Source organism: Gasterosteus aculeatus, chromosome 12 (genome assembly GCF_964276395.1).
Source record: "Gasterosteus aculeatus chromosome 12, fGasAcu3.hap1.1, whole genome shotgun sequence".
NCBI classification, from domain to species: Eukaryota; Metazoa; Chordata; class Actinopteri; order Perciformes; family Gasterosteidae; genus Gasterosteus; species Gasterosteus aculeatus.
The window spans coordinates 11,605,900-11,629,266 of NC_135700.1; the positions used below are offsets into that span (position 1 = coordinate 11,605,900).

Here is a 23,367-nt window from a genome sequence, read left to right on the forward strand (position 1 = left end):
ATTATTGCTTTAAAATACACAAGGAAAACCTGTGCTTGACTCCAGACAGCACCGTGTTTAATGGATAAAGATCCACTTTAAGGGATCCCGTCAGTTGCTTCAGTGAAGCATTATCCCAGTTTGATTTAGTCGATTCATGAGTATCAGAAAACTGACATTAAAGATGCACAACACATTCATTTTGCTGGTTATTACCACCTTATTTTCACCCAAGCTGTTTTCCAACAGAGACATGTTGTGTCTGTGTCTTTTCTTAAAGAAAAGGCATATTAAGCCTGGGTTATAATCACTTTAAACTGCAGTGCTGTTGTATTATATGTCCAGTGTCTGTGACTCACCGGGCAACGCAGTTATAATCAGATTAACGTGGGTATTCATTGATCAGATTTTAGCCTCAGCGCCGCTCACCAGAGTATACAAACATCTAACCAGGCTTTTCTTACAACTACTCATCAGCAAAAAAGGTTTACGCGCGTTAACCAGTGAAATATAAAGTAGGAACATGCATGTACCTGTATAAGGAAGTACTCAAGGTCATGGACTCCCGTGTTTGTTTTTTATTTGTTGTATATATAGATGGTTCATCCATACACCAACCAAAAGCTTGAGACCCTCACGATAAGTCCAATTGTACATGCTTCAATGATGTATTCAATTGAACTTTCAGTGCTCACAAACATGTCCTGTAGCCATACTGAACACCATGAGCATTCTCTTATCCTGAAATCAATAGTTTCCGAGTTGCTTGCTGATCCACTCTGTAAGCAGATGCTTGAAGAACAGCCATTACACAAGTTTCTTGCAAAGTAACAAAGTTACAGCTGTTTATCATTTTAAATAGTCTTCAATTTAAAAAAATTTGCAGTCTGATACAGAAGGCTAGGAGACCTGAACAATATGAAAGTGCTAGTCATTAATTTACAGAGATCAGGCATCACATAGTGCTATGAAGTATCCAATATGCTACATATGAATACAACTGTTAACACTTTACAAATGCCTCTGGTTATTTTTCAAGGCTACTTGAAAAATCAATAACCTTGGCTTGTATGTACATAAACGTGTTTGTTTATGCAGAGAATAATGTAATATCACCACTACCAGAGGTATAATCTTATTACGACCATTTGGCCACAACAGTGATAATGAAATATTAAGTCCCATCATCAATTTCTAACTGTTAATCCCCCAAATTTGTTTTAAGTGGGAAAACAAAAAAAAGGTTGCCATCATGGTAATCCCACACTGGGCTCCAGAAGACAACGTTGTTCAGAGCTTCTTCTCTTCATCGTGCTCAAGTTCTTGGTTTGTTTTCCCCAGCCATTGGTTGCATTTTAGTTGCTTTCCCATATCTCCTGGTGCTATTTGACAGACTGAGAAGAACCAGTTCTGGAACCACTACTTAAGGGAACAACACAAGCTTTTTTTTTTTTCACTTCACTACAATCAGTCACAGAGTAATAAAAAGTAGAACGGATGACTCAATTCATTCCCGGAGCAGTGCCTCCAAAGTTGAAAGTAGATGGCACCACTGGCGCTGTGAACTTGTACCCGCCGTGTTTCTCGATCATCTTGGACTCTGCAATAAGATAACAAGCAACAGTGCTTAAAAATCACAAAGGTGAAGAGAAAGTAGTTTCCTCTCGGGAAGTCTCGCCAGACAGTCCGAGACTGACAACGTGTTGTCACATTAAAGACTGCTTCCCGTGTCCCCGGGACAAAAAGGAACAATTCAGAGACAAGACTAGGTGCCACACACTGTGATCCAACACGTTTTAGGGCATTTTATGACTTTATTATTAGTCAACAGACAGATAACAGTTATGAACGGAGGGGGAGGGAAGAGAAATTGGGAACAACAGACTTAAACACTGCGGTTCATCAACAGCCTCTAAACACTAGGCCACAAGCGTCGACAAAAAGCCATGCAGGCAGGACGATCCACAGTGTATTGGCATTTTACAACTCAACTTAATTCCAACAAACATTTTCTTTTAAGATTCTTTTTTTTTTTTTAAATCATCCCAAATTCATACATTTGTGCCCATAAAAAAGGCACAAAGGTGGCTGATTGCAACATGCTGGACTGTACGGTGTAATAATTGGATTAAGGCTATGAATAGTTATTTTAGTCCCGGTAAATAGATTAGATTTAAATCGCATTTATAAAGAACATTTGGAATACAAAAAAAAAAAACAGGAAAAACAGAATTCCAAAAAGAAAAAAGCAGGAAATAGCATGTAAAAAATAATTTGCTTTATTGTCAGACTGAAGTGCCGCATCAGAGTTTAATTGGAAATTGGGATTGCAGTCTCAGCAGGCGCTCACCATGTGCTGCCCGTCTCTGGTCTGCAAGTGTGCCAATGTCCTGAAGGTGTTTGCCCTGATCCTCGTCAAGGGTCTGTGTTAGTGCCTGGTACCATGCTGGGTCGCGGCTCTGGATATCTGCATCACAGTAAAGTAAAAGCGATTAGTGATTGATTCTTGTTTTATTGAGACACAAGAGAAGGCTTAACACAAGGCTCCACATCAGCAGGTTGACATCTTACTCTGTAGTATGGCTTTGAAGATCTGATACTCGTCCACAAGGTTGTCTTCATCATCTACAGCTGTAGTGTAGCCCTCGAGTGCCGTTTCCTCAGCATCATCCTCCTCCCAGTCTTCATCATCGCCGTCCTCTCCCGCCTGCTTTGCCAGCATCTCCAGGTACTCCTGGCCTTCTTCATCAATGTCATCCTCGTCACTGCCCAGCTCCGCTACATTCATTCAGGGTTAAGAGAACACCTCAAAAACCACTTCACCCTGCAGAGTAATAGTGAAATAAACTTAATAAACCACACTGAATACAGCAACAGCAACACCTTACCGTTGTCGTCATCATCTTCCCCATCTTCATCGTCATCGTCCTCGTCATTCTCATGCTCTGCTCGACAGGCATATGCCCTCTTTAGGCCATTGAACAGAAGGATGGCTGCTGGAAGAAGCTGGATGGCCACCTGGTTGACCGCCTGAGGTCGGTGCTCCAGGTCAATGAGAGCACAAATTCCAAGAATGCACATCTTCCTGTCATGAAGGCTGAGGAGAGCAAACAGGAACAGGAACCTCCATTACCAGCCGATTGCACTAACGAGCCAGAGATCATTTGCCACCATGGAAAACCCTTAATAGCTGGGGCCGTTGTTCACACAAAATAAAACTGAATGATACATTGTGACAATTATTGTCATTTATTACCAGTTTACTGTTGACCGTTTTGTCAGGACTGGGTGTATTTGTGCGCTTATTCGTACTCGCAAAAACCTACCCGAGGAAGCAGTCGACATCTTTGAGCCACTGGGTTATGAAGTGGTTGGTGATGGGCTCCGTGTTGTTTGGAAAGCGTAGGTTTTCCAGAGTGTTGAGGAGGAGTGGGGGGCTATAGTAGAGCGCGGCGATGGCCACCTGCAGGCACATAGTCCTCAGCTCACTGGTCTTCACCTCCCGTGTCAAACGCTCCAAAGCGGCAGTCACAAACAACGGCACAACCTGCGACAGACAGTTTGGCTCCATTAGAGAATATTATAATAGGAATCCATTCCAGAAAACACTACATCCTTATTGATCTTTTTTAGCCAACTAGCCTGAAGTGAAAATGTTCTAGATACGGACCTGGTCAATGCCTCGACCTTTGCACTGCAGAATGATCACCTCCAGTAGTTTTGCAGCATGGCACTCTGGGTCCTCACCAGGATCACCTGTTAGCACCTGAGCACAGTGACAGACTCCGGTTAACTTGCCAATAAGCTTGACATTAAAGTATGTTGCATAATTCCATCATTGTACCTTCTTGCACATGCTATAGATGATCTCCAGGTATTTGGTGTCAGATAGGAGAGTATCTGTGTCGACTGTGACATAGTTGTGAAGAAGCGGCATCATATCTGAAACACACATTTTTCCCCACAGTCAAGTTCACAGCAAAACAATACGAAGGAAAATCAACGTTTCAGAATATGGACATGATACTTATGGTCTTACCATTTTACAATTCAAAATCCTGTTCGCAGCCAACCACGTACCTGTGAAGTAATCAAATCCATCTTGCTGGAAGACTTCATACACTAGTGGAAGGAGCTGCCACATCTGTGGGGACACCTGCTGGCAGGTCAGGCTGTGAGCCAACGACAAGATCTCCTCGTAGAACTCTGGGAAGAGAAAAAAGGTTTGAGTTAGTCCGTGGAGGTAAATACCATCGGTTGATAAATGTATGGTCTCTGAGGCAGGGAGACATAGCTTTAGTGCACCATGCTGGCGTAATGCGGCAGGACAGGAAGGACCTGCTCACCCAGTACATGTTGCTGCAGCACAGTGCCGATCACCTGCAGACAGATGCCCTCCAGCTGCTGGGTGATCTGAAAGAACACAAAGGTTCAAGGCAATGACGATTCATTCAATATAAAAGTGGAGAAGATACAGCTTCTGCTATATCTGTGTATGATTTCATCTCAACAGGTGCCTCATACTTCAAATACTGGAGTATCAACACACGGAACATCCTGTAGCAGCAATCAAGCTGGAGTTCTAAAATTAACAAGCTTGTTATTGACGAGACCTCACTAACAAGCTTTGAGCAACTCTGCAGACATTTAGTTGTACTACACCTTTCTACTAAGGACAAACAGCTATTTTAACTTTAATTGACCTGCAACCACAGAGAACAAGGAAACAGAATACATTACTTTAATATCCTAGAAAACGGGATCTCCTCCACCAATGTTTATTCATAATGGTGTGTGCTGTAGACATTTGGTGAAAAACGATTAAAGCCATATTTTAACCAAAAGTTTGAAATTAACCATATAAAACTGGTTGTAGGGTAGATTGAAAGGCACAATTCTTGACCAACCACCTTTGCTACAAATTAGACAGATAATCTCTTCTCCATGTGCCTTGTGTGTCAATATCCAATAGAACCTTTCCTTGTCAATACTTTGGTTAAATGAATACACAACTCTTTGAAGTAGTGTACACTGATCGCAACTGTATTGTTAGGACTTTTAAGCTGGAAATGATTCATAGTGTCAAGTTATGCTTTATCAAATCACTCCTGTGTTTTAGCAGATACGGCGGCAAGGTTTCTAGCGTCGGCTTCAGTCTGACTCATTTAAACATCGTGAGAACGGAGTGCGTTCCCAGGAGTTGGTGGGTGGCTAAAGTGTGTTGGCAGGAACACCGCAGCAGACCAGAGCTGCTTCTACAGAGGAAGTGGCACCGAGATGAGCGATCCGCCTCAAGTGTTTGGTGTGTGTGCGTGTACGCGCCTGGTGGCGTCACTGCGTACCTCTTTGTGGTCCTCCACTACACTTAGCAATGTGTCGATGGTGTTGAGGATGCCCATGGCCGTCACAGCCTTGTCATCTCCTCCCTCCTCGTCAGGGCCCGTCTGAATCACCTGGTTGAACGTCATAGCCTGACAGAGCATACGGAGACCATCATGACCATCTCGTTCGCCTGTAAGCATCCATACATTCCACCAGCGACTGTAGCTCAGTGGAGAGCAGGGTTGTCAGTCAATTACACGATTGGCAGTTTCGATATCAGGCGCCGCTAGTCTACATGTCAATGTGCCAGACACTTACAGGGTTCTTGCACCATTTCAAAAGTAAAATTTAATGCTTTTTAAGACCTCAACAAATATAATTTAAGACCCAAAAATGTCACAATTTCTTTGGAATACGCAATTTATTGCCTCCTACAATGGAAATCAAAAATTTCTTTCAAATTAGGAGACAGTATAATAACTGACAATAACCCTTCCAACACTGTTTGGCCAATATAGATGTAAACAATCAAAGTGATTGATACATACATACATACATACATACATACATACGTTTGGACTACACTAAACAACACAATGCATTGCGAATCGGGGAACATGGCAGCAAAGACATGATATGATATGTCATCATTAGATTTAAATGAATTGTGCCTCGTCACAGTATGGAGAACCCACAGTACCTCTGCCTTTTGGGTGTCTGGTGTTGAAATGAAACATGTGCGACTCGGCGGCTTTGAGCCCCATGGTCCCTAATGAAAAGGTCATTTTGCATAGTTTACACATTGCCTCATTGTTTTCAATCGGCGCCAACCACCTCGTAAATGCATCCTCTTCCATCCACTTGTCGTTAAATTTGCACTTCCCCATCTTCTTTGCATTTTCCACCTCACATCGAAAACCGCGTAATGGCGAGACGCAGCCTGACGTCAGCGTCTGTAGCCGACGTACCGTAAACAGCTATTCAATTGACTCATTTCGCACAATACTAAATAAATCAACTATTAGATGTTTTACGATGCGCCACTGTGCTTTGTCGTCATTAAGCGCACCGGCAAAAAAAAATAATTAAAATACCTACAGCAACTTTACGTGAAATTTAAGACAATTTAAGACCTTAATTACCCGAATTTTAATTTGACATTTTAAGACTTTAAGGACCCGCAGGAACCCTGACTTAACCCCAAAATAGCTCTCCTAGCGGCAGCTACCGTGTGTGAGTGGTAAGAATGTTAGCTAGAGTCCTGTGGGTGTATGAATGAGTGGCGGCATGTAGTGTTAAAGCGCTTTAGTAGTCGGAAGAAAATTTAAAAACGCTTTAAAATAAAATAAGGCCCACGGTTGCACGCATACATTTCAGGGTGTAACGGGACGCTTTTATACAAAATGGAGACACGTAGCGTCGTTAATGCACGCACTTACCAGATGCTGGGTCATCTCGACTGCAATGGGAGTCACCTCCTCACTGTATTCACAAATCATCTTTTGTATGACATTGGTGAGGTCGTCGTTTTCCGTTTCTCTGACGATGTGCAGGAGGGCTTGCATCACAGGTCGGATAAAGGGTGTGATATATTCTTTGGCTAAAGAACAAACACAAGTTAGTAAAGAACAAACCTAAACATACATCGGAACATTTTCTAAAATGAAGTCTGTGAAACTCCAGAAGTTTGACTTGCTCACCTTTCTCCTGGTTGCTGATGAGAACCTGCAGTGCAATAGCAGCTTCCACCTTAACTGGCATCTCGTTGTCATTGATTAGACAAAGGCGGGTCAGCTCAAGAGCAGTCTGCAGATTCTGGTCACTTTTGAACTTCACCTCACAGAAGTAATGCAGCACCCAGCAGGCCTGTGCGGAAATAAAAAAAAGTTATAAAAATTTGTGTTTATTCAAAGCCACTTTATTCCGTAAAGTCTTCGGTTTGCCTGCTGGGTATGATCACTTACTCTGGCTCTCATGTATCCCAGTTCACTGCGGAACAAGGGGAAGACGTGATTCTGCAGCATGAATTCCATCTGGTCCTTATAAATCTTTTTCTGTAGAGAGAAAGATAAAAGCAGTCAAACATATGAAGTACCCTGCATGGTAAACTTTATGTTAAAACAAACAAAAAAAAAGCAGAACAACAACTCATTGTATACCATCTAGAAATCTGCTGGTCAGAGGGGATGAAAATCAGTTCACGTTGAGAACAACCGGTTTATGACAGATTCCTTTGAGTCAGTCCTTCGAGTCGCATTCCCCTGGGACTCTCGATCCTGCTTCCTTTTCTTTTTTTCATGCCATGTACGCTTAGGAGTATATGCCGTGACACGCTCCAAGTTTAGGTTTGTTTGGGACTGGAGCGCGGCCGCATTGACTGGCGCCATGGCACAGAAGATAAAAACACGGACTATACAACCCGAGTCGACACTCCCCATTTACCTCCCGATAAGGCTCCATATAAACAACAAACCGAAACTAAACTGGCAGGAGAAGAATTTTAGCACAGTCATCTCATCTGGATGGAAATTTATGACTGAATGTCAATAGGGCAGTTGTAAAAACCGCAGGGTGAATATGTCTGTATAACTGTTTTTTTTACTGCAAATGGAAACAAATGTGTAATCCGTTGAAAAGAAGAAGATGTGTGTTGAAAAGATGAACAGTCGAGGATGGCTGACAGTTATTTACCTTCAGAAGGATTTCAGCCAAAGAGCCAATCATGTGGAGGGCGCCATCTTTTTTCCTGGGGTCAGTGGCGGGATCTGTGAGAATCTGGTAGCAGAAGCCCATAGTCTTTTGCAGTACCTAAACGCAACCAGAGCATTAGGCTTCAAGAAATATGAATTTTAGGCATAGTTTTTCCAAGTGACCAGAAATCTAAGCTTTCGAGGAAATTTCAACTCGCCTCTTTCCTCTTGTTGCAGGCAGTGAAGAGGAGTGTTTGGGCTGCCGTTGTTGGGGAGATGAAGTCCTCAAACACATCTGAGGGGCACAGCACAGATATAGTTAAGAATCACAAGTGCAAAACATTATTTTGAATTTAAGACAGCATCTCTGCTTACCAAACTTCATGCGAATGTACTCGTATGGATCCTCCTGCCACAGTTCCTCATCACTGTCTGTGTAACACATGAGGGGGAAGACCACATCCTGAATGATGCCCTGAAAAACAAACAAGTCACAATCAGGCAGTGAAGTTAATGACAGTACTTTCTGGTAAAATTGTATTCAATGTCAGCACTTTAGCTTCATGGAGACCACCAGACCATAAAAAGTAAGTCTTACTATGTTGTTACTGTATATGGTACATGTTTTACATGTACCTGGATGTGCGGTTTGAGGTTTCTCCACGTGAGAGCATGTGCTATGCCCTGGTTGATGTAGTTGAGGGTCTGCTGGAGTACTCTGGGAGCCACATATTGCTTTTCCTTGAACTGGTATAAGACTTTCAGCAACACCTAGAAGACAGAAGGCACAAGGAAATTCCTTTGACACTTGTGAGGTGAACTTCATAAGAAACAGTTGAGCCGGGCTTGAGAGCCGCTGCTTCCATCACGTCCTCTACCAAGTCCTTACCTGCTGTGCAGGAACGGCATACTCCTTGAGGAAAAGTTCAGCAAACTCTGCATACTCTTTTGTGGTGTTGCCTGGGCTTCCATACCTGCAAAAGACAGTTTATTATATTATTGTTAACCATGTTCAAATTTTTTTTTTTTTTAAGTGAGATGTGTGTATTTTTTACCTCTCAAACAGACGGGCCATGATGTGGAGGGCCCACTTCTTACACTTCCACCACGGCAGCTCAGGTCGCTCATCTTCATCTATCTGCATCGTCTCCTGCAGACCAAAAACAACATTGGCACAGTCAGCTTTCAGATTACTGAAATGTTTACACTCGAGGGGGAAAATCCTTTGTAAGAAGTAACAGGCATTGTTGGGGCAATCTGAGTGCAGTTTGTCTTTTTACCGGAGGCACATCTCGATCGACTACCGTCTTCAAGATCTCCATCCACTCAGTCAGGTTCTGTCTGTTGATGAGTTCCAGGGGGAGGTTGTACTGTGGAGATTAACAAGAAAGTATTTTTTAGGAGACATCTTACTATGCCGTATATTTAGACATATTACCACAAATAGTGGTCATTAAAGATTTAAGAACGAAAAAATAATTGATAGACATTGCACTGTAAGTGTAAAATGGCCGCATCAGAAAGGCGCGACATACAGAGCCGTTGCTGCACCTTTACCGGCCCTCATCTATACTGGCCAATGTTGACCTGTGCTCGAGGACCACAGCCCTCCTCTGTTGCTCTTCCTGGGGCTTTGTTGCTTATCTTTCTCTCCCAGTCCAAAGATTTTTCTGTACTGATGTGAGGGTGAAAGGATGCCGCATCTCTATAGATTGCAAAACCCTCAGAGGCAATTTTGGGGCAATACAAAACAGCTACCAACATTTTCTTTCCCCCTACCAATGGTTTGGGTGCACAAATGACCTCAACCTCACACCCACTCGGCCATGGTGGCTGGCCATGCTCACACAGCCTTGAATAGGCTTTTAAAACTAAAAACAAAGACAATTTTGTATTCTTCATTATCTCCGTCCTTTAAGCGAAGGTGCCATGAGCTGTGAAATTACCTGGAAGAGGGCATATAGGATTTTGAAGATCTGTTTTTGTATGAGGACAGAGTCACTCGAGTGGTCAGGGAGCAGCTGGATGAAGCGTTCCTTCAGCATGGGCATGAAGATGTGCATGGCAGCCACCAGAGGTTGACGCTCTTCTGGTTTCTTGTATCTGTTTCACACACGGGTTACATCCGCCGCACAAGCACAATGTCAGCCACACAGCACGTGTTACAATTAGGGCGGTCAATAAATAGAAAAAATGTAAAAAAAATCACACATTTTGAAAATTCATTGATCGCGAATAAGTTTGTTTTTCTTCTAAAGACTAAAAAAAAGTATTGAGTATTCACTTTAGAAAGCGTGTATTTTATACACAAATTATATTTTTAAACACAAAACTTGGAGGCACCTGGTAAAACATGTTGAACTAGCGTCTCTTCCTGACGTCCTCGTGCACTTTGCTCTCAACTCTCCATCATTTGACGGCCGTGTTTGAAGTGCCAACAATCTCCTCACATTTAGCCCGGACGTTTTACAACCACCGTCTTTGTTCACCACCGGTTTCATTTCCAGTCAACTTTGTTTACTTCCAGCACACCAGAAATAAACAAAGCTCAATAATAATCACACAGACCGGCAGAGACCAACGCGTTAATTTTGACAGCCCTAATTGTAATAGAATATGAAATCGTGATTGCAAGCCCCGACTTACTCATAGTTCTTGACGAGCTGGTAAAGGCAGAGCAAGATGCCCAGCCATCCCGAAGTGTTGTCCGACTGCAGGTAGAAGCCGATCTTGTCCACGATCGTCGTCCACTTGCCAGGGTAGTCATGCTTGATCATGTGGTGGATACATGTGGTCAACTGAACTCTGACAAGTTCAAAAGCACATTAGTCACATTTTTATTATCCACATGTAGACATCAGAAAAGAGGATGGGTGGTTGTGGGGGTTTGTGTGCCTTTACCTGATGCGCTCTGGGGAGTGGATGATCGCCTCCACTATGTTGTCTCGAATAAAGAGCCTGTCGTCATCAGGGATGTTATTGACGGGAGTCTCTGTGCTTGAAGCCTCACCATCACTCCAGTGTTGGGTTATCATGTTCTTAAGGTAAATCACACCTGAGGGAACAGCACTAGGGTGAGCCCTTTAACAGCAAAAAACTATAGAATAGGCATAATTTCTTTGAGGAAGAGCTAAATCTTCCTTGTCTTGCACACACCAGGGCAAGTGAGAGTGCTTTGTAAAGCAGCAGATGATACGGTGAGATTTTACACAATGTATAGGATTTTAAAAACCAAATGTGTACAACCTCATGCACCTCTTGAATGTGCACCCATCATATCGACTGCACTTGCATCACCATGGCTGTAAACGTTGAAATAAATTCCTCCAGCTGTAGTTCAGTAGTTTGGAATGTGGCAGATGAGTGAGTCGGGTTCACATCTACCATGTGGGCGCCGCTCCGAGGTGTCTGGGGGAGTGGACGAGTGGGGGCCGGGAAGCGAACGTCAGACTGCTGACACGAATGTCTGCACCACTAGCGGGACGATCATAATCCCGTCTATCAAAGCTGACTGAGCACAAACCCCGACCAATCGGCGGGGGACCGACAAACCACTCCATCACTGCAACGAAACTATGAAGCCATCGTAGAAATGAAGAGTTGTGGGCAGGAGGAAAATTACTTACTTGAAAATGTCTAGTTAAGTGAAGATTTAACATATGGTAGCAAATGACTAATTAAACTTGGTACAATACAGCTGTGCCACATAGGTGCTCGCTTGCAAGGGATGATAGGTTGTTACAGCCAAAGTCCTCAAATGATGAATGGAATAAGGGAAGAAAAAGGAAAAAAACTTGGCAGAAAGAAAATCTCAGAGGCAGAGATCTTTAAAATATCATGTAATGGACATGCTGCCAAAACGGATTCAAAAACTACTCAAACCCACATTTAATAGTCACTGATGCCTTCAATCATCTACTCACATAAAATATTTATAGAGCCAAATTAAATCATAAGACGGAGACAGTTTTCACGAAAAAGCATATTTGACGGCTTTCCAACAAAGCTAGAAAGCCACCGGCTGAACAAGCCGTCAACCCTTTGTGTTTCAACCAAATACACAAAACAAGTAGAAAGGACAACGCGCATTTCAACAGAAGCGTTTAACGGACATGATTCACTGCAATGGTAAACACAGCAAAGTAAACAAAGGGCCATTTCTACTTAAAATGTTTCTCAGAGATCAGGAGCACAATGCCCGCATGACCGACTGCAGTCAAGCAGTCGCCAGCGTCTCCGTGATCTCATCAGCAGACACTTGAAATGCTGTAAATCAAACTGCATAAGTGAGAGCAGCATTTGACAAGAGAAACAAGCTATATTTAACAGACTGCACTTGTCCAATGCTCCTCATAGAGGCACTTTAGCCACACACAAAAAGTGTGAAAAAAACCGCAACATAGCTCAATTATCTTTTCGGAAACCGTTATACAAGTGAGCCGTTTAACTTGGGCTGATGGAGAATATCTAGTCAATTTGTCATATTGCAAATGGATACAATTTGATAAAGTGGTGAGTAACACAGAGCCAGAGACAACCCACATAGCGGTGGAAATAGAAAATGACCACTTAAATTCCTCAGCATATGTGATATTCTTTAGTTTGAGCATTGATTGAAAATAATTAAATAAGTATGTCTTCATATCTCAATCTAACTGAATTTATATTTAGGGATTTGAGCTCAGTTGCGAAGTCCTTGCATATGAGAGCTGTGAATTTAACATTAAAACATTAACTCTTATCAGTCTGTATTGAATCTCCATCTCAGCTTTACTTCAAATCAGTTGAATGTAAAGATTTTCTGGTTCTGCTCTTCTAGCTGCCAGCAGATAACAAGGACTACACATTCATTTTGAGTGATTCATTTAAAGTGCAATCTTGAAGATTGTAATTTGATTAAATGTCTCCTCGGTCAGTTTCTCTCTGAAGGAGGTAACAGAATGCTACTGAAATGAAGAAAATATGGTTGTTTTTGATCTAATAGAAATTGTAAATGAGCCAGGAATGAAAACAGGATATTACCTTTAAGGTTGGCAACTACTACCATGAATAAGAGGGATTTTATGTCCCATCTAGTTTTATATTAAAGATAATCTTTCATAGGACGGCACAACTTTTTTTTTTTCCACAAGCCAAGGTCTAGACTTACCTGCTTGCCTGACAGGTAAGTCCAGCTGATCAGACATAGTGACCCGCAGCAGAGTGGACAGAAAGTTCACCTGGGAGTGACCCTGAAAAATCAGAACAGACAACGGTTATAAGGAAAGCAGTCGTAAAACAAATGTTGAGATTCGGGTTCATATTATTGGCATAAATCCTACTTAAGAGCAATTAAGGCATGAGGTTGTGGCAAGTTCAGTAGGCATTAGGTTTACCTTACAGACGTTTGTGAATGTTGTTGATATGTGACATGGCACATGTCAGAAAATAAAAAATAAATCCCATGGGATTCAAAGATCATGTAATTAACTTTAATATTTTCATGTCGTATTCATTTTTTTCTGAGCATTTTCCTCAAAAACCAAAGTCAGAGGACAAAGCAAAGCACCGTATTGCTAAGATATGCACTATTTTTATTGTGCACACAATACTCGCCATGCCCTTCAAGTGAGTCATTACTATGAATGCAACGGTGGGTGTGAACAAAACAAGACATTTTCACTGCCAAAAATAAACGTGGAGGAAGAGGGGAAAAACATGCTGAACACACATGTGCTTTGGCAGGATTATCATCGCTTGTATGTACAGTGACTTGGATAGCGCCGCTATGTGCAGGCTGTTGCACACGTCACGCACAAATTAGGCGTCATCTTCGTCATCAATTACAGCTGACTGAAACAATATCTGACTTCTAAACATCTTCAGGAAGAACGACGCCATCATGACATGAAGGCTTTCAGTTATATTTAGGACCGATAAGACATTTTTAAAAAGGGGAAACTATGCTAAATGATTAATATTATCCGTAACTATACATAACGACAAGTGCCAAATGAGGACTCTATAACCTCGAGTCAAGTTAAAGTCCAGTACATAAATGCAAACTAAAATACTATATAGTAACGTTATACAATACGTTTACCAATGCAACTAACTAACGTTAGAGTTGTAAACTCCCCAAAGTGTAAGTTGTTAACCACATAGTTAAAACCCGGGAGGAACCACTAACAGGAGATCAGCGCTTTTATAACAGCTCGGCTGCTTGACCCGGACTCGCTAACTGGGTAACGGTAGCTCACGTGGAACTCTGCTAACGAACAACTTAAAATGTGATACGTTTGGCGGAGTAGCCACGAAGCCCCAAATCTCCTAATAAATACATGCTACGCGAAGTAACAACGGGACTTAAGTCTATTAAGAACCATCCTTGTGTTGCTGAATAATGTCACCACTTAAGGGCTTGTCAGTGACACGTGAGCAGCAGCTTTGTAGCGGAGCTATCCAAAAAGTAAGCTAACTTAGCTAGCCGACGTTAGCCGCACAGCTAAGACTAGTATCAAACGGTCAAATACGCTAACTAGCACACGCCCCGCGTTTGAAGGTGCTTCGCGTGTGGTTTATCGCGTGTCCAGTGTTATTCTTACGTCGTGTCAGCTCCGACATTGACACAACCATACCAAAAAATGTGGGTGGCGACCTAATAATTATCTCCCCAGCGGAGCTAACGTTAGCTGGTTCGAGTTAGCATTAGCGACACAGCTGGCTTCATATGAAGCTAACGTCGGTTCCTGACACAGGAGTGTCATCCAAATTAAAACAGGATTGGATTCATATTAACGGCTCAACGTAGTTGATGGGAAAGAGGTCGCGCTGTGCCAAGTATAACCGCTATTTGAGTGACGAAATTTAGCCCGCGGTCTGTCCCAGCGGCGGTAGCACAGCCCAGCCTGCGTGACCGCTCCATCTTGATGTTGTGAACGGCCGAGGCCCGACGGAGCGCCGCGCCACAACCTCCATCACTATTAACGCCGAGCTCAACTTTTACCTCGTTCAGCTGTCTCTCCGCGGCCTCCCGTAGATTGGGGTCCATCGTGCCCCGGAGGGCCTCGACCAAAGACTCGGGATCCATTGCGAAAACTCTGCTCACGGCTCGGATTTTTTTTTATTTCAGAAGTCTACCAGTTCCCAGTCACTGCGCACATGGACGCACGGCTCTCCGGTTACCCGGCGCGAAAGGAAGCAGTGAAAAAAAGTACCCGGATAGAACAGCGCCAAATTTGTGCAACACGAACATCCGGCGTGGAGAGTAGAGGTGCTTGGGAAATGTAGTTCTCGGCATAACGTTGGCAAAACTTGCCCTATGTTATGTACGGGGCTTCCAACAGAAGGGAAGGTGACCCCCCTACTGGTCGCCCTCATTCACAAAAAATATTTTGACTGATTTTCTTACAACGAAACAGTCAAATTACATTCTTTAAGAGGTTCTTCTTCCCTGCTCGTTTCAAGGAGAGTCACAAATATCAATTAACTTTTGACTAATCAGTAAGTAAAATATTCTTCTTTAAAAGAAAAGTATTATAACATGTTAAAACATGTTTGATAACAAACGTGGAAATAGTGCAGCTGGAGCGTTTGGAAATAGTTTCTATATTTCATGCATATTTGTATTAGTAACTTGTTGTTTTTTTATCATTGTTCAAAGCGCAGCCCGCTTTGAAAAGCCCCCTCGCGGTTTTGAATTGATGAAACAGCTCACGTGGGTTGATTTTTGTCAGAGTTTGCATGAGGAGAAGAGATGGAATCGAACGCGTCGTGGCGCAATCATCACGCGTCTCTGCGCTGTGCCGCCACCTATGAGTGCGCGTGAGAGGCGCACGTGAGACACACAGGCGACGACGCACCGCTGAGGGACGGAGCTCCTCTGCTGCTGCTCACGGGAGACAAAATGTGGCTTCGAGAGGAGCTTTTGAAGTCCATATGGCACGCGTTCACAGCCCTGGACGTGGACCATCGTGGGAAAGTTTCCAAATCTCAGTTGAAGGTGTGTTTCGGTTCTCTTTTATTATTGTAGTGTGTGTTTTTTGGATGCCTCTCCCATTTACTGTGTACTTCATCTTGATTCCCCACCGTTGTGTTAGTTGTTGATGTAACCGAGACGCGCAATGCTTTTCTTTTAATCTCCATCATCACGCTGGTCGCTGGTGTAATGGATGACGCGGGGCCTATTTCATCCAAAATGTGTTATTTCACTTTTACTTTGACCCTATTGTTAAAATAGTTGTGACTGTTTTTGTTCGGACGTTACATGCGTCTCCTGCATGCCACTTATTTTCCTCCCATTGTGAGGTCAGACCAGTATTTGTGTGTACTCATGATACAATGCTCTCATTTTACTTTACCTGAAGGGGCGAGATTTCACCTTCCAGAACAACAAGTAACGCTTGGCTGGTGAAGCCTGCGAAGGATGGTGAAAGGTTTTTGCATGAGCTTTTGGGAAATCAACAAACCGTAAAAGCAATGTTGAGTTTCATGTTCAACTCGCCCATAATATGACCATTTGGTATATTTATATATACCTGTATATGTATATTATACGCCCCTGATCTGTTCTTCTTATGCTATTATACCATTCACATAGAATATTGTTTCTTGACAGGTGCTTTCCCACAGCTTGTGCACAGTGATGAAGATCCCTCATGATCCGGTGGCCCTTGAGGAGCATTTCAAAGATGACAATAAAGGGCCTCTGTCCAACCAAGGGTACATGCCTTACCTCAACAAGTTCATTCTAGACAAGGTGGGGACAAATATGTTGGAATAGTACTGTGTTTTTAATTCCGGTGACACGTCATTTGCAAAACTTACCACGGCAAGGTGTCGTTTGAGTTGATTGTTTAAGCTGTGTAGTTTTTAAGAATAGTTTATACTGCCCAGTTTATTAGTAGCTGACAATGAATCCGTTGTATTGTTCTTTATTCCCGAAGAAAGGAGGAAAATACATAACTTTTAGCTCAACAGTAAATTAAGTTAGAATGGTATATAAGCAACGCCGTAGCTTGTTGTTAGTCAGTTAGCATTGTGGTTACCTTAGTTAGCAGTCAACTGACTGCAGTAAAAAACTAAATCAACAGACATGCAAAAGAAAAAGTAACCACAGATATCTAAGAAGGACATTTGGGTTGTTCATAGAAGAGGCCTCGTGTCTACATTCAGGGACTATCTTATCAAAAAGTAAACAAAATAGCACATCTGGCCAAAAGTAAAAAGCCAGTTGTTGGGACTTCACTAGGTCACTGCTAAGAAGTACTGGTGTAGCAATGAGAGTCTATGCTGAACGTTACACTTTGCTATGAGTAAAAAGGCCTTCAATTCAAACCTACTTAGACAGTTACATAAACAATGAAATGAAAACAACATCTCTTTTGAAGGGTGTGTGACACTGATGCGGATGACTAATCATGACCCGTTTGGTTCTGTGGGAGAGGAAACAGTACTTTGGCGCGGAACAATGCACTTTGTCTATTTTTATTCATTAGTAGACTAATATATATTTAGGCAAAAGGGCTAGCATGCTTATACTCTCTGCTCAATGTTGCCTCCATTGGAGTTTTTACCCTGTAGCCCAGCACGCACAGTGTAAGCCTCCACAAACACATCTTCAGAAGTCTCATGTCTGTTGGTAAGCTCCTTTAGTTTCATTCTTTTTACTTGGAAGCTGTTTTCTTGCCTTTCTCTTGTGGGTTCTGACTTGAATAAAAATGAGGCATCTAATTACATCAGGTCTGTACTTCACATCCTGCAGACTGGATGTTTTTGAAAGGAGACAAACACCGGCCTCCTGCTTAGCATTTGTAAACACGCTGCCCTCACTGGTGCTGACCAGTTTGACTTTGACTGAATGGGGTGTTTTGTTCCCAGGTGCACGGGGAATTTGATTTGGTGGAATTCAACAAGATTTGCTGGCTACTGTGCTACAAGAAAAATATCTGCACTAAGCGTCTCCTCTTCTCGGAAGACAAAGCTTTCAAAGTCTGGTGCATTTTCAACTTTTTGTCCGAAGACAAATACCCACTCGTCATCGTCACCGAAGAGGTGAGGAAGATCCTTCCAATGGTTCTCTGTGGGGTTTGTCACGGTTTTGAAGCGCTTTTTTTCCTCCCCAGATTGAGTACTTCCTGCAAAGGCTGTCGGAGGCTATGGGGAGTGGATGGAGTGAGGAGAAGTTTGCAGATTACAAGCTGCAGCTCCACACAAAGAATAACTGCCTGACGGCCTGGGAGCTGATCGAACTGCTGGGGATGGGTTACTTCAGCCACGGCATGAACTCACAGATCCTGTCCATGGGTATCACCGAAGTCTTCCAGGAACTCATTCTGGATGTGCTCAAGCAGGTAAGACCAGATATTTATGAGGAGTACTGTGTGCATAGCCAGCCCATAACGTCACACGTTAGGTTTAGAGCATCCCGGTAATTACAGCGCAATGAATATCAGGCAATTCAAGAGTGTTTTGCTTACACGGTGTTTCAAAGGGATACATGATGAAAAAGGGACACAAAAGGAAGAACTGGACAGAGCGCTGGTTTGTTCTTCGACCCAATTCGCTGTCATACTACGTCTGTGAGGATCTCTTGGAGAAGAAGGGAGACATAATTCTGGACCGAACATGCTGTGTGGAGGTGTGTTTTTAACTAAAGTCTATAAGTGTGCACAACAGGTAAGTTGACAATCATTTGACTTGACTTACTGTATAACTGATATTCCCTGAAGGGTTTTATTTAGTTTAGAAACAATTGATAATGTTAGAATTTAGGTACAAAGGGGCTATAATGTATAAAACCAAATTCTCTTCTCCAGTCTCTGCCAGATAAAGAAGGGAAGAAATGCCTCTTCATTATCAAGTGCATGGATAAAAGCTTTGAGATTAGTGCATCGGATAAAAAGAAGAAGCAGGAATGGCTTCAAGGTACAAAGTAGTCATCCTCCTCTACTCCGTAACTGAGTCTCATAATCACCACTTTATTTTCTTCACCACGGTCTCATGAATCTCCGATTTGTCTCAATCTGGCCGCGGGTCGCGGCAGCTATTCAAACATGCATCCGGCTGCTGAGGTTGGGGCTGTCGTCTCCTCACCGCGAAGCCCGGCTGCGGCGCAAGGAGCTGCGGCAGAGGCAACAGGCGGAGGAGGACGACGTGAGCGAGAGGATGAGGCAGCTCCAGGTGGTGAACGAGAACAAGCAGAGACAGCTGGAGGGTATGAGGAGGGTACGTGTCCAGGCTCCGGCTTTGACAAGGAGGCCTTTTGGGGTCCGGAAAGCATTCGCACAACTCGATTAGTTTACACGGGAGTCGTGGGTCAAATCATGTTTCAGTCTCAGACAGCAACAATATTTTCTCTACAACAGGAAGTTGCACCTTTTAACAGGATGTGGTGCCCAAACATTTAAATAGAGTTATATTCTGTAAACACAATCTAATAACACAAAAAAACTACTGGCTCCAAAATACCCCGGTGGGGTTTATATAGGGAAAATATCCTGAGGAAACACGTCACACAAGAGTAAAATAATCTGCTTTGGAGTTATAGTGGGTTAGTCATCTTCAAATCAAAGTCTGAGATGCTCTAAATATGAGTTACTTGCTACTTCCCGTCTGTCACATATTATGGTTTGAGATTTAAAAAAATAAACATTGCAAAAAAAATCACACAAGATGCAGCAGAACATTCATGTTAAAAAAGGGAAGCAAAACCTTTTATGCAAAGAAAGCATTTTTCAGCCAGAGACACCTGCGGAGAGGACAGGCCTGTGAACTCAGTTGACTCGGAGCTGCAGCAGATTGTAGCTCCTCTCTCACTTCTCCATTTTACCCGCCAAATGTTTTTTCTCTAAATGTCAAACACATTTATCTTTACATTTCCAATTACTGATCATGTTGAAAGTTCCATAACCTTTATTTATTTATTATCGATGGATCTTTTTATATAAGACTGCAAGGAAAATATTATTTTTCAATAAATTATTCTTGACCTAGAAATGCACACCGAACCTTTCTGAAGTGTCTACATAAAGGTCCTCTGTGTGGCTTCCCCTAAATATCTCTTTCCTCTTTTGTGCTCAACAGAAAATAGACGCGGCTGCAGCTGAAGCGGCGATGGAGGATCACAGGAGGAAGCAGACGGAGTTAGAACTGCAGGATCGCCACCGTCTGGACCTGGAGAGAGAAAAAATGGTGATCGCAGAGCCGCAGTCTGCCGTCCACCTCGCGGCTCCTTTGTCCCGACCACGTGGGCCGGTGACGCTGTTGCATATGTGGTGACACATCGTCGACAGAAAGTTCACAGAGAAAACGAATTTGTTTAGTCTTGACAAAGACAACTGAGATTGTCTTTGTCTGTTGTCTGATTCAGTCACTGTTTGTGGCTCCTTCCTTCCAGTAAACACCTGCTAAAAATATGCTAATGTTACATCCCATGATGTTGAGTCATGTTTTGTCTGAGTGTCACACGCACAAGTGTATTAATCCCCCCCCCCCTTAAACCAGTGACTAAACAGACAAATCCCTTCATAAGATGAAAAACATTTCATTGTTTGCTCAGATGAGATTACATGATCGCAGCAACACGTACAGCTAGAATACAGCAATGTCACATCACAGAATGTCAAATGTGAAGATTTAAACTGTTACACAGATTACTGCTCGGTTCAAGAGTCGAGGGTTTAACAACGTGAAACTGCACGTGTGTGTGTGTGTGTGTGTGTGTTGACTCAATCAGGTGCGTCAGCAGATGGAGGAGCAGGTGGCTCAGAAATCCTGTGAGCTGGACCAGTACCTCCAGCGCGTCCGGGAGCTGGAGGACATGTACCACCGGCTGGAGGGGGCCTTGGAGGACGAGAGGCAGGCCAAGCAGGACGAGGAGGCCATGCGCAGGCTGCAGGCCAGGTCTCAGACGCACAACCTAGATAAATGATGCTCTTGCGTGCCTACTAATGGGTGAAATACCCTCACATTGTCAAATAATGACTGTATTTGGGTGTTTATTTTGCACGTTTCCCTAAGTGTAGGTTTCGCGCCACAATCCAAAGACATGCAGGGCAGATTTACCCCGGTGTGAATTGTCCGTCCTCAGCCTGTATGAAATGTCGCATTGTGTATCCAGCATTGTTGTGCTTTCCATAACAGGCTGCTGGAGGAGGAGGCAGCAAAGAGGGCAGAGCTGGAGCAGATCCACCTGCAGCAGCAGAGGGCGCTATCCCAGACCGAGGCTGAGAAGCAGGAGCTGGTGGCCGAGCAGCGGGCCAAGGAGAGGGACCTGCAGGCCGCCATGCTGCAGCTGGAGACGCTGGAGAGGGAGCGGCACGGAGCCCTGGAGCAGTACGAGGTCAGGTCACACATGTGGAGGTTAACGTTCTTCTGAAAACTAAACATTAGCAGAAGGTAGTGTTTGAGCCCCTGGTATTAATATTTGTATTTTTTTTATGTTCTTACAGAAGATGTCAATGAAGCTTGAACGAGCAACTAACAAGACCAAGACTTGGAAGGACAAGGTGGCCAAACACGAGGGGCTGGTGCGTCTCATCCAGCCAGGTAAACAGGAACACTGATTGTTTCATAATTCAACATTACACGGATGTATCTGACCGGCATTTAACAACTGCCAACAAGGCTTCTCAATTTGGAGAATTTGGTGTTACACGATTTGAATCTAAGCCTAATTTACAAAAATAGTTTTAGCCCCCAAAGTTCAAGCGAGGTTCACTATATGAGCAGAGGTATTTGGTCAAAGCTTTTCCAACATGACAATGCTCCCGAGCACGAGGTGCAGAAGCAAATGTTTCTTGTCAATTTCGTGGTGGAAAGAACTGTTATTTCCAGAACCCTGAGCTTAAAACCGTCCGATTAAAACCATCCAATTAAAACCGTCTGATCCCTTTGAGATGAACTGGAGCTCTGGGCCTCATTGCCCAGCACAGTTGTCAACCGCAATAACATTTTTCCAGAAGAGTGGAGGTTGTTACAGAAGAAGATTAATGCCCTTCGTTTAGAATATACTAATTAAATGTACTATGCAGGTATTCTTTTTACCATGTATAGTGATTTGCAACCTAAGAGCATGGAAAACCCAAGACTTCACACCACAATGCTCTGCTTTCAGAAACACTAAATGAGTGATTTGATTACGTCCATCTTGCAGAAAGGCATACAATTATTGTCTTTTATACGGTCTTTTAGGTCACAAAGGACCTCAGAGGATCACTAACTGGGGTCCGGCTTCATTCACCGATGCCGAGCTGGAGCTGAGGAAGAAGTCCTGGCAGGAGAGTAAAAACCAGGGGGCCGCGGCTCAGTGAACCATGTGATTTGATTTGGGTTAGTGTAAAATAAAAGAGCTGTGACTAACTGCATCAGTTTAGCGATTCTAGCAATAGAAAATAGTTTGACAAGATCTTGAATCATTTCATTTGGAGATTCTTAGCCGATGCCGTTTGCTCGGCAGTCTTAGAGATGGTGATCGCCTTAAATTCAAAATAATTTACGCTAAAACTATTCAACTACTTTTGCAGTTTTTTGTGTTTTGACATAAACTTTTAGTTGTATAACAGTAGATTACATTCGACTGTAGTTTGGTTTATTAGCTAATTTGATTCTGGTTAAGTCATTATTAAGATGATTAAAAAATAAAACCCACCCTATTTTCTATGAAAATTGATGGCTGTTTTCATTTCAGAGATCCTCGCACCTAAATGTGTCTAAAAGCATCAGGCTTTCTCCCTTTCTTTCCTTTTCTTTGGATGGTTTAATCAAGACTTTGATTTCATCACAACTCTACTGTATTCTGACTACGAGCATCCAGCAGGTGTCACTATAAGACAAAGCTCCTCCGTAAATTAAACCCCCAAACACTGACAATGTTTGTTTAATTCATTCCTTTGCATGGAGTACTTTTTTTAAGATGCTTTAGGAGCGATGGAAGCGGAAATAGAAGTCTGTTGTTAATTTAACCAAAATCATTAATTCATCTCCCAACATTAAATTTTTTAAAAGCGGATACTTAGTTTTAGCAGGTTTGTTGGGCAATATTTTCAGTGACAACAGGGGAGTTTTTCTACACTGACAACCGTTCTTTGGAGAATTATTGTCATCTGATCTGATTTGGCCTGTATGTTGTCGTAATATGACTTCATTGTTCCAGTCATCTCAAAACAAGATGAATCGCACCCGATGCACATGACTTGCAGCACGACGGCTCCGTTTTGCTGCGTCTGTGTCAAAACAAATCACCCTGTGCAACAAAGGGCCGCTGTTCTCGCCGGTACACCTCACCGCTGTCTCCTTCTCCACCCACGTTTTAGGAGAGAGAAAAAAAGATGCACCGTCATTGGAACTGTGAAACTGGATGAAACTGGATGAAACTTGTCTTGTGTCTGCACACTGA

General features: G+C 43.0%; 2 protein-coding genes across 3 annotated transcripts; one reads left to right on the forward strand and one right to left on the reverse strand.

The window, feature by feature from the left end:
* Window positions 1-542: 542 nt before the first annotated feature.
* On the reverse strand, window positions 543-15,175 carry ipo7 (importin 7). The gene is made up of 25 exons (XM_040164075.2): window positions 14,977-15,175; window positions 13,141-13,222; window positions 10,893-11,046; window positions 10,638-10,796; window positions 9,938-10,094; window positions 9,272-9,361; window positions 9,047-9,141; window positions 8,881-8,965; window positions 8,628-8,762; window positions 8,367-8,466; window positions 8,210-8,286; window positions 7,993-8,109; window positions 7,266-7,355; window positions 7,002-7,167; window positions 6,741-6,901; window positions 5,322-5,450; window positions 4,326-4,392; window positions 4,060-4,185; window positions 3,824-3,921; window positions 3,650-3,745; window positions 3,306-3,526; window positions 2,868-3,076; window positions 2,551-2,757; window positions 2,330-2,446; window positions 543-1,579 (listed from the first exon to the last, which is right to left on the reverse strand). Exons 1-25 carry the CDS (start codon window positions 15,058-15,060, stop codon window positions 1,482-1,484), a joined length of 3,120 nt encoding a protein of 1,039 aa, XP_040020009.2. The 5' UTR covers window positions 15,061-15,175; the 3' UTR covers window positions 543-1,481.
* Window positions 15,103-22,637, forward strand: LOC120809942 (switch-associated protein 70). Of its 2 annotated transcripts, none has more exons than XM_078085437.1 (13): window positions 15,103-15,473; window positions 15,639-15,972; window positions 16,588-16,728; window positions 17,850-18,023; window positions 18,095-18,322; window positions 18,463-18,609; window positions 18,788-18,896; window positions 19,015-19,196; window positions 20,055-20,162; window positions 20,707-20,873; window positions 21,114-21,312; window positions 21,422-21,518; window positions 22,164-22,637. In XM_078085437.1, exons 2-13 carry the CDS (start codon window positions 15,877-15,879, stop codon window positions 22,280-22,282), a joined length of 1,767 nt encoding a protein of 588 aa, XP_077941563.1. In that variant the 5' UTR covers window positions 15,103-15,473; window positions 15,639-15,876; the 3' UTR covers window positions 22,283-22,637. The 2 variants fall into 2 exon arrangements, with proteins under 2 accessions (XP_077941563.1, XP_077941562.1); XM_078085436.1 differs by having other exon boundaries at window positions 15,707-15,972.
* Window positions 22,638-23,367: the final 730 nt, after the last annotated feature.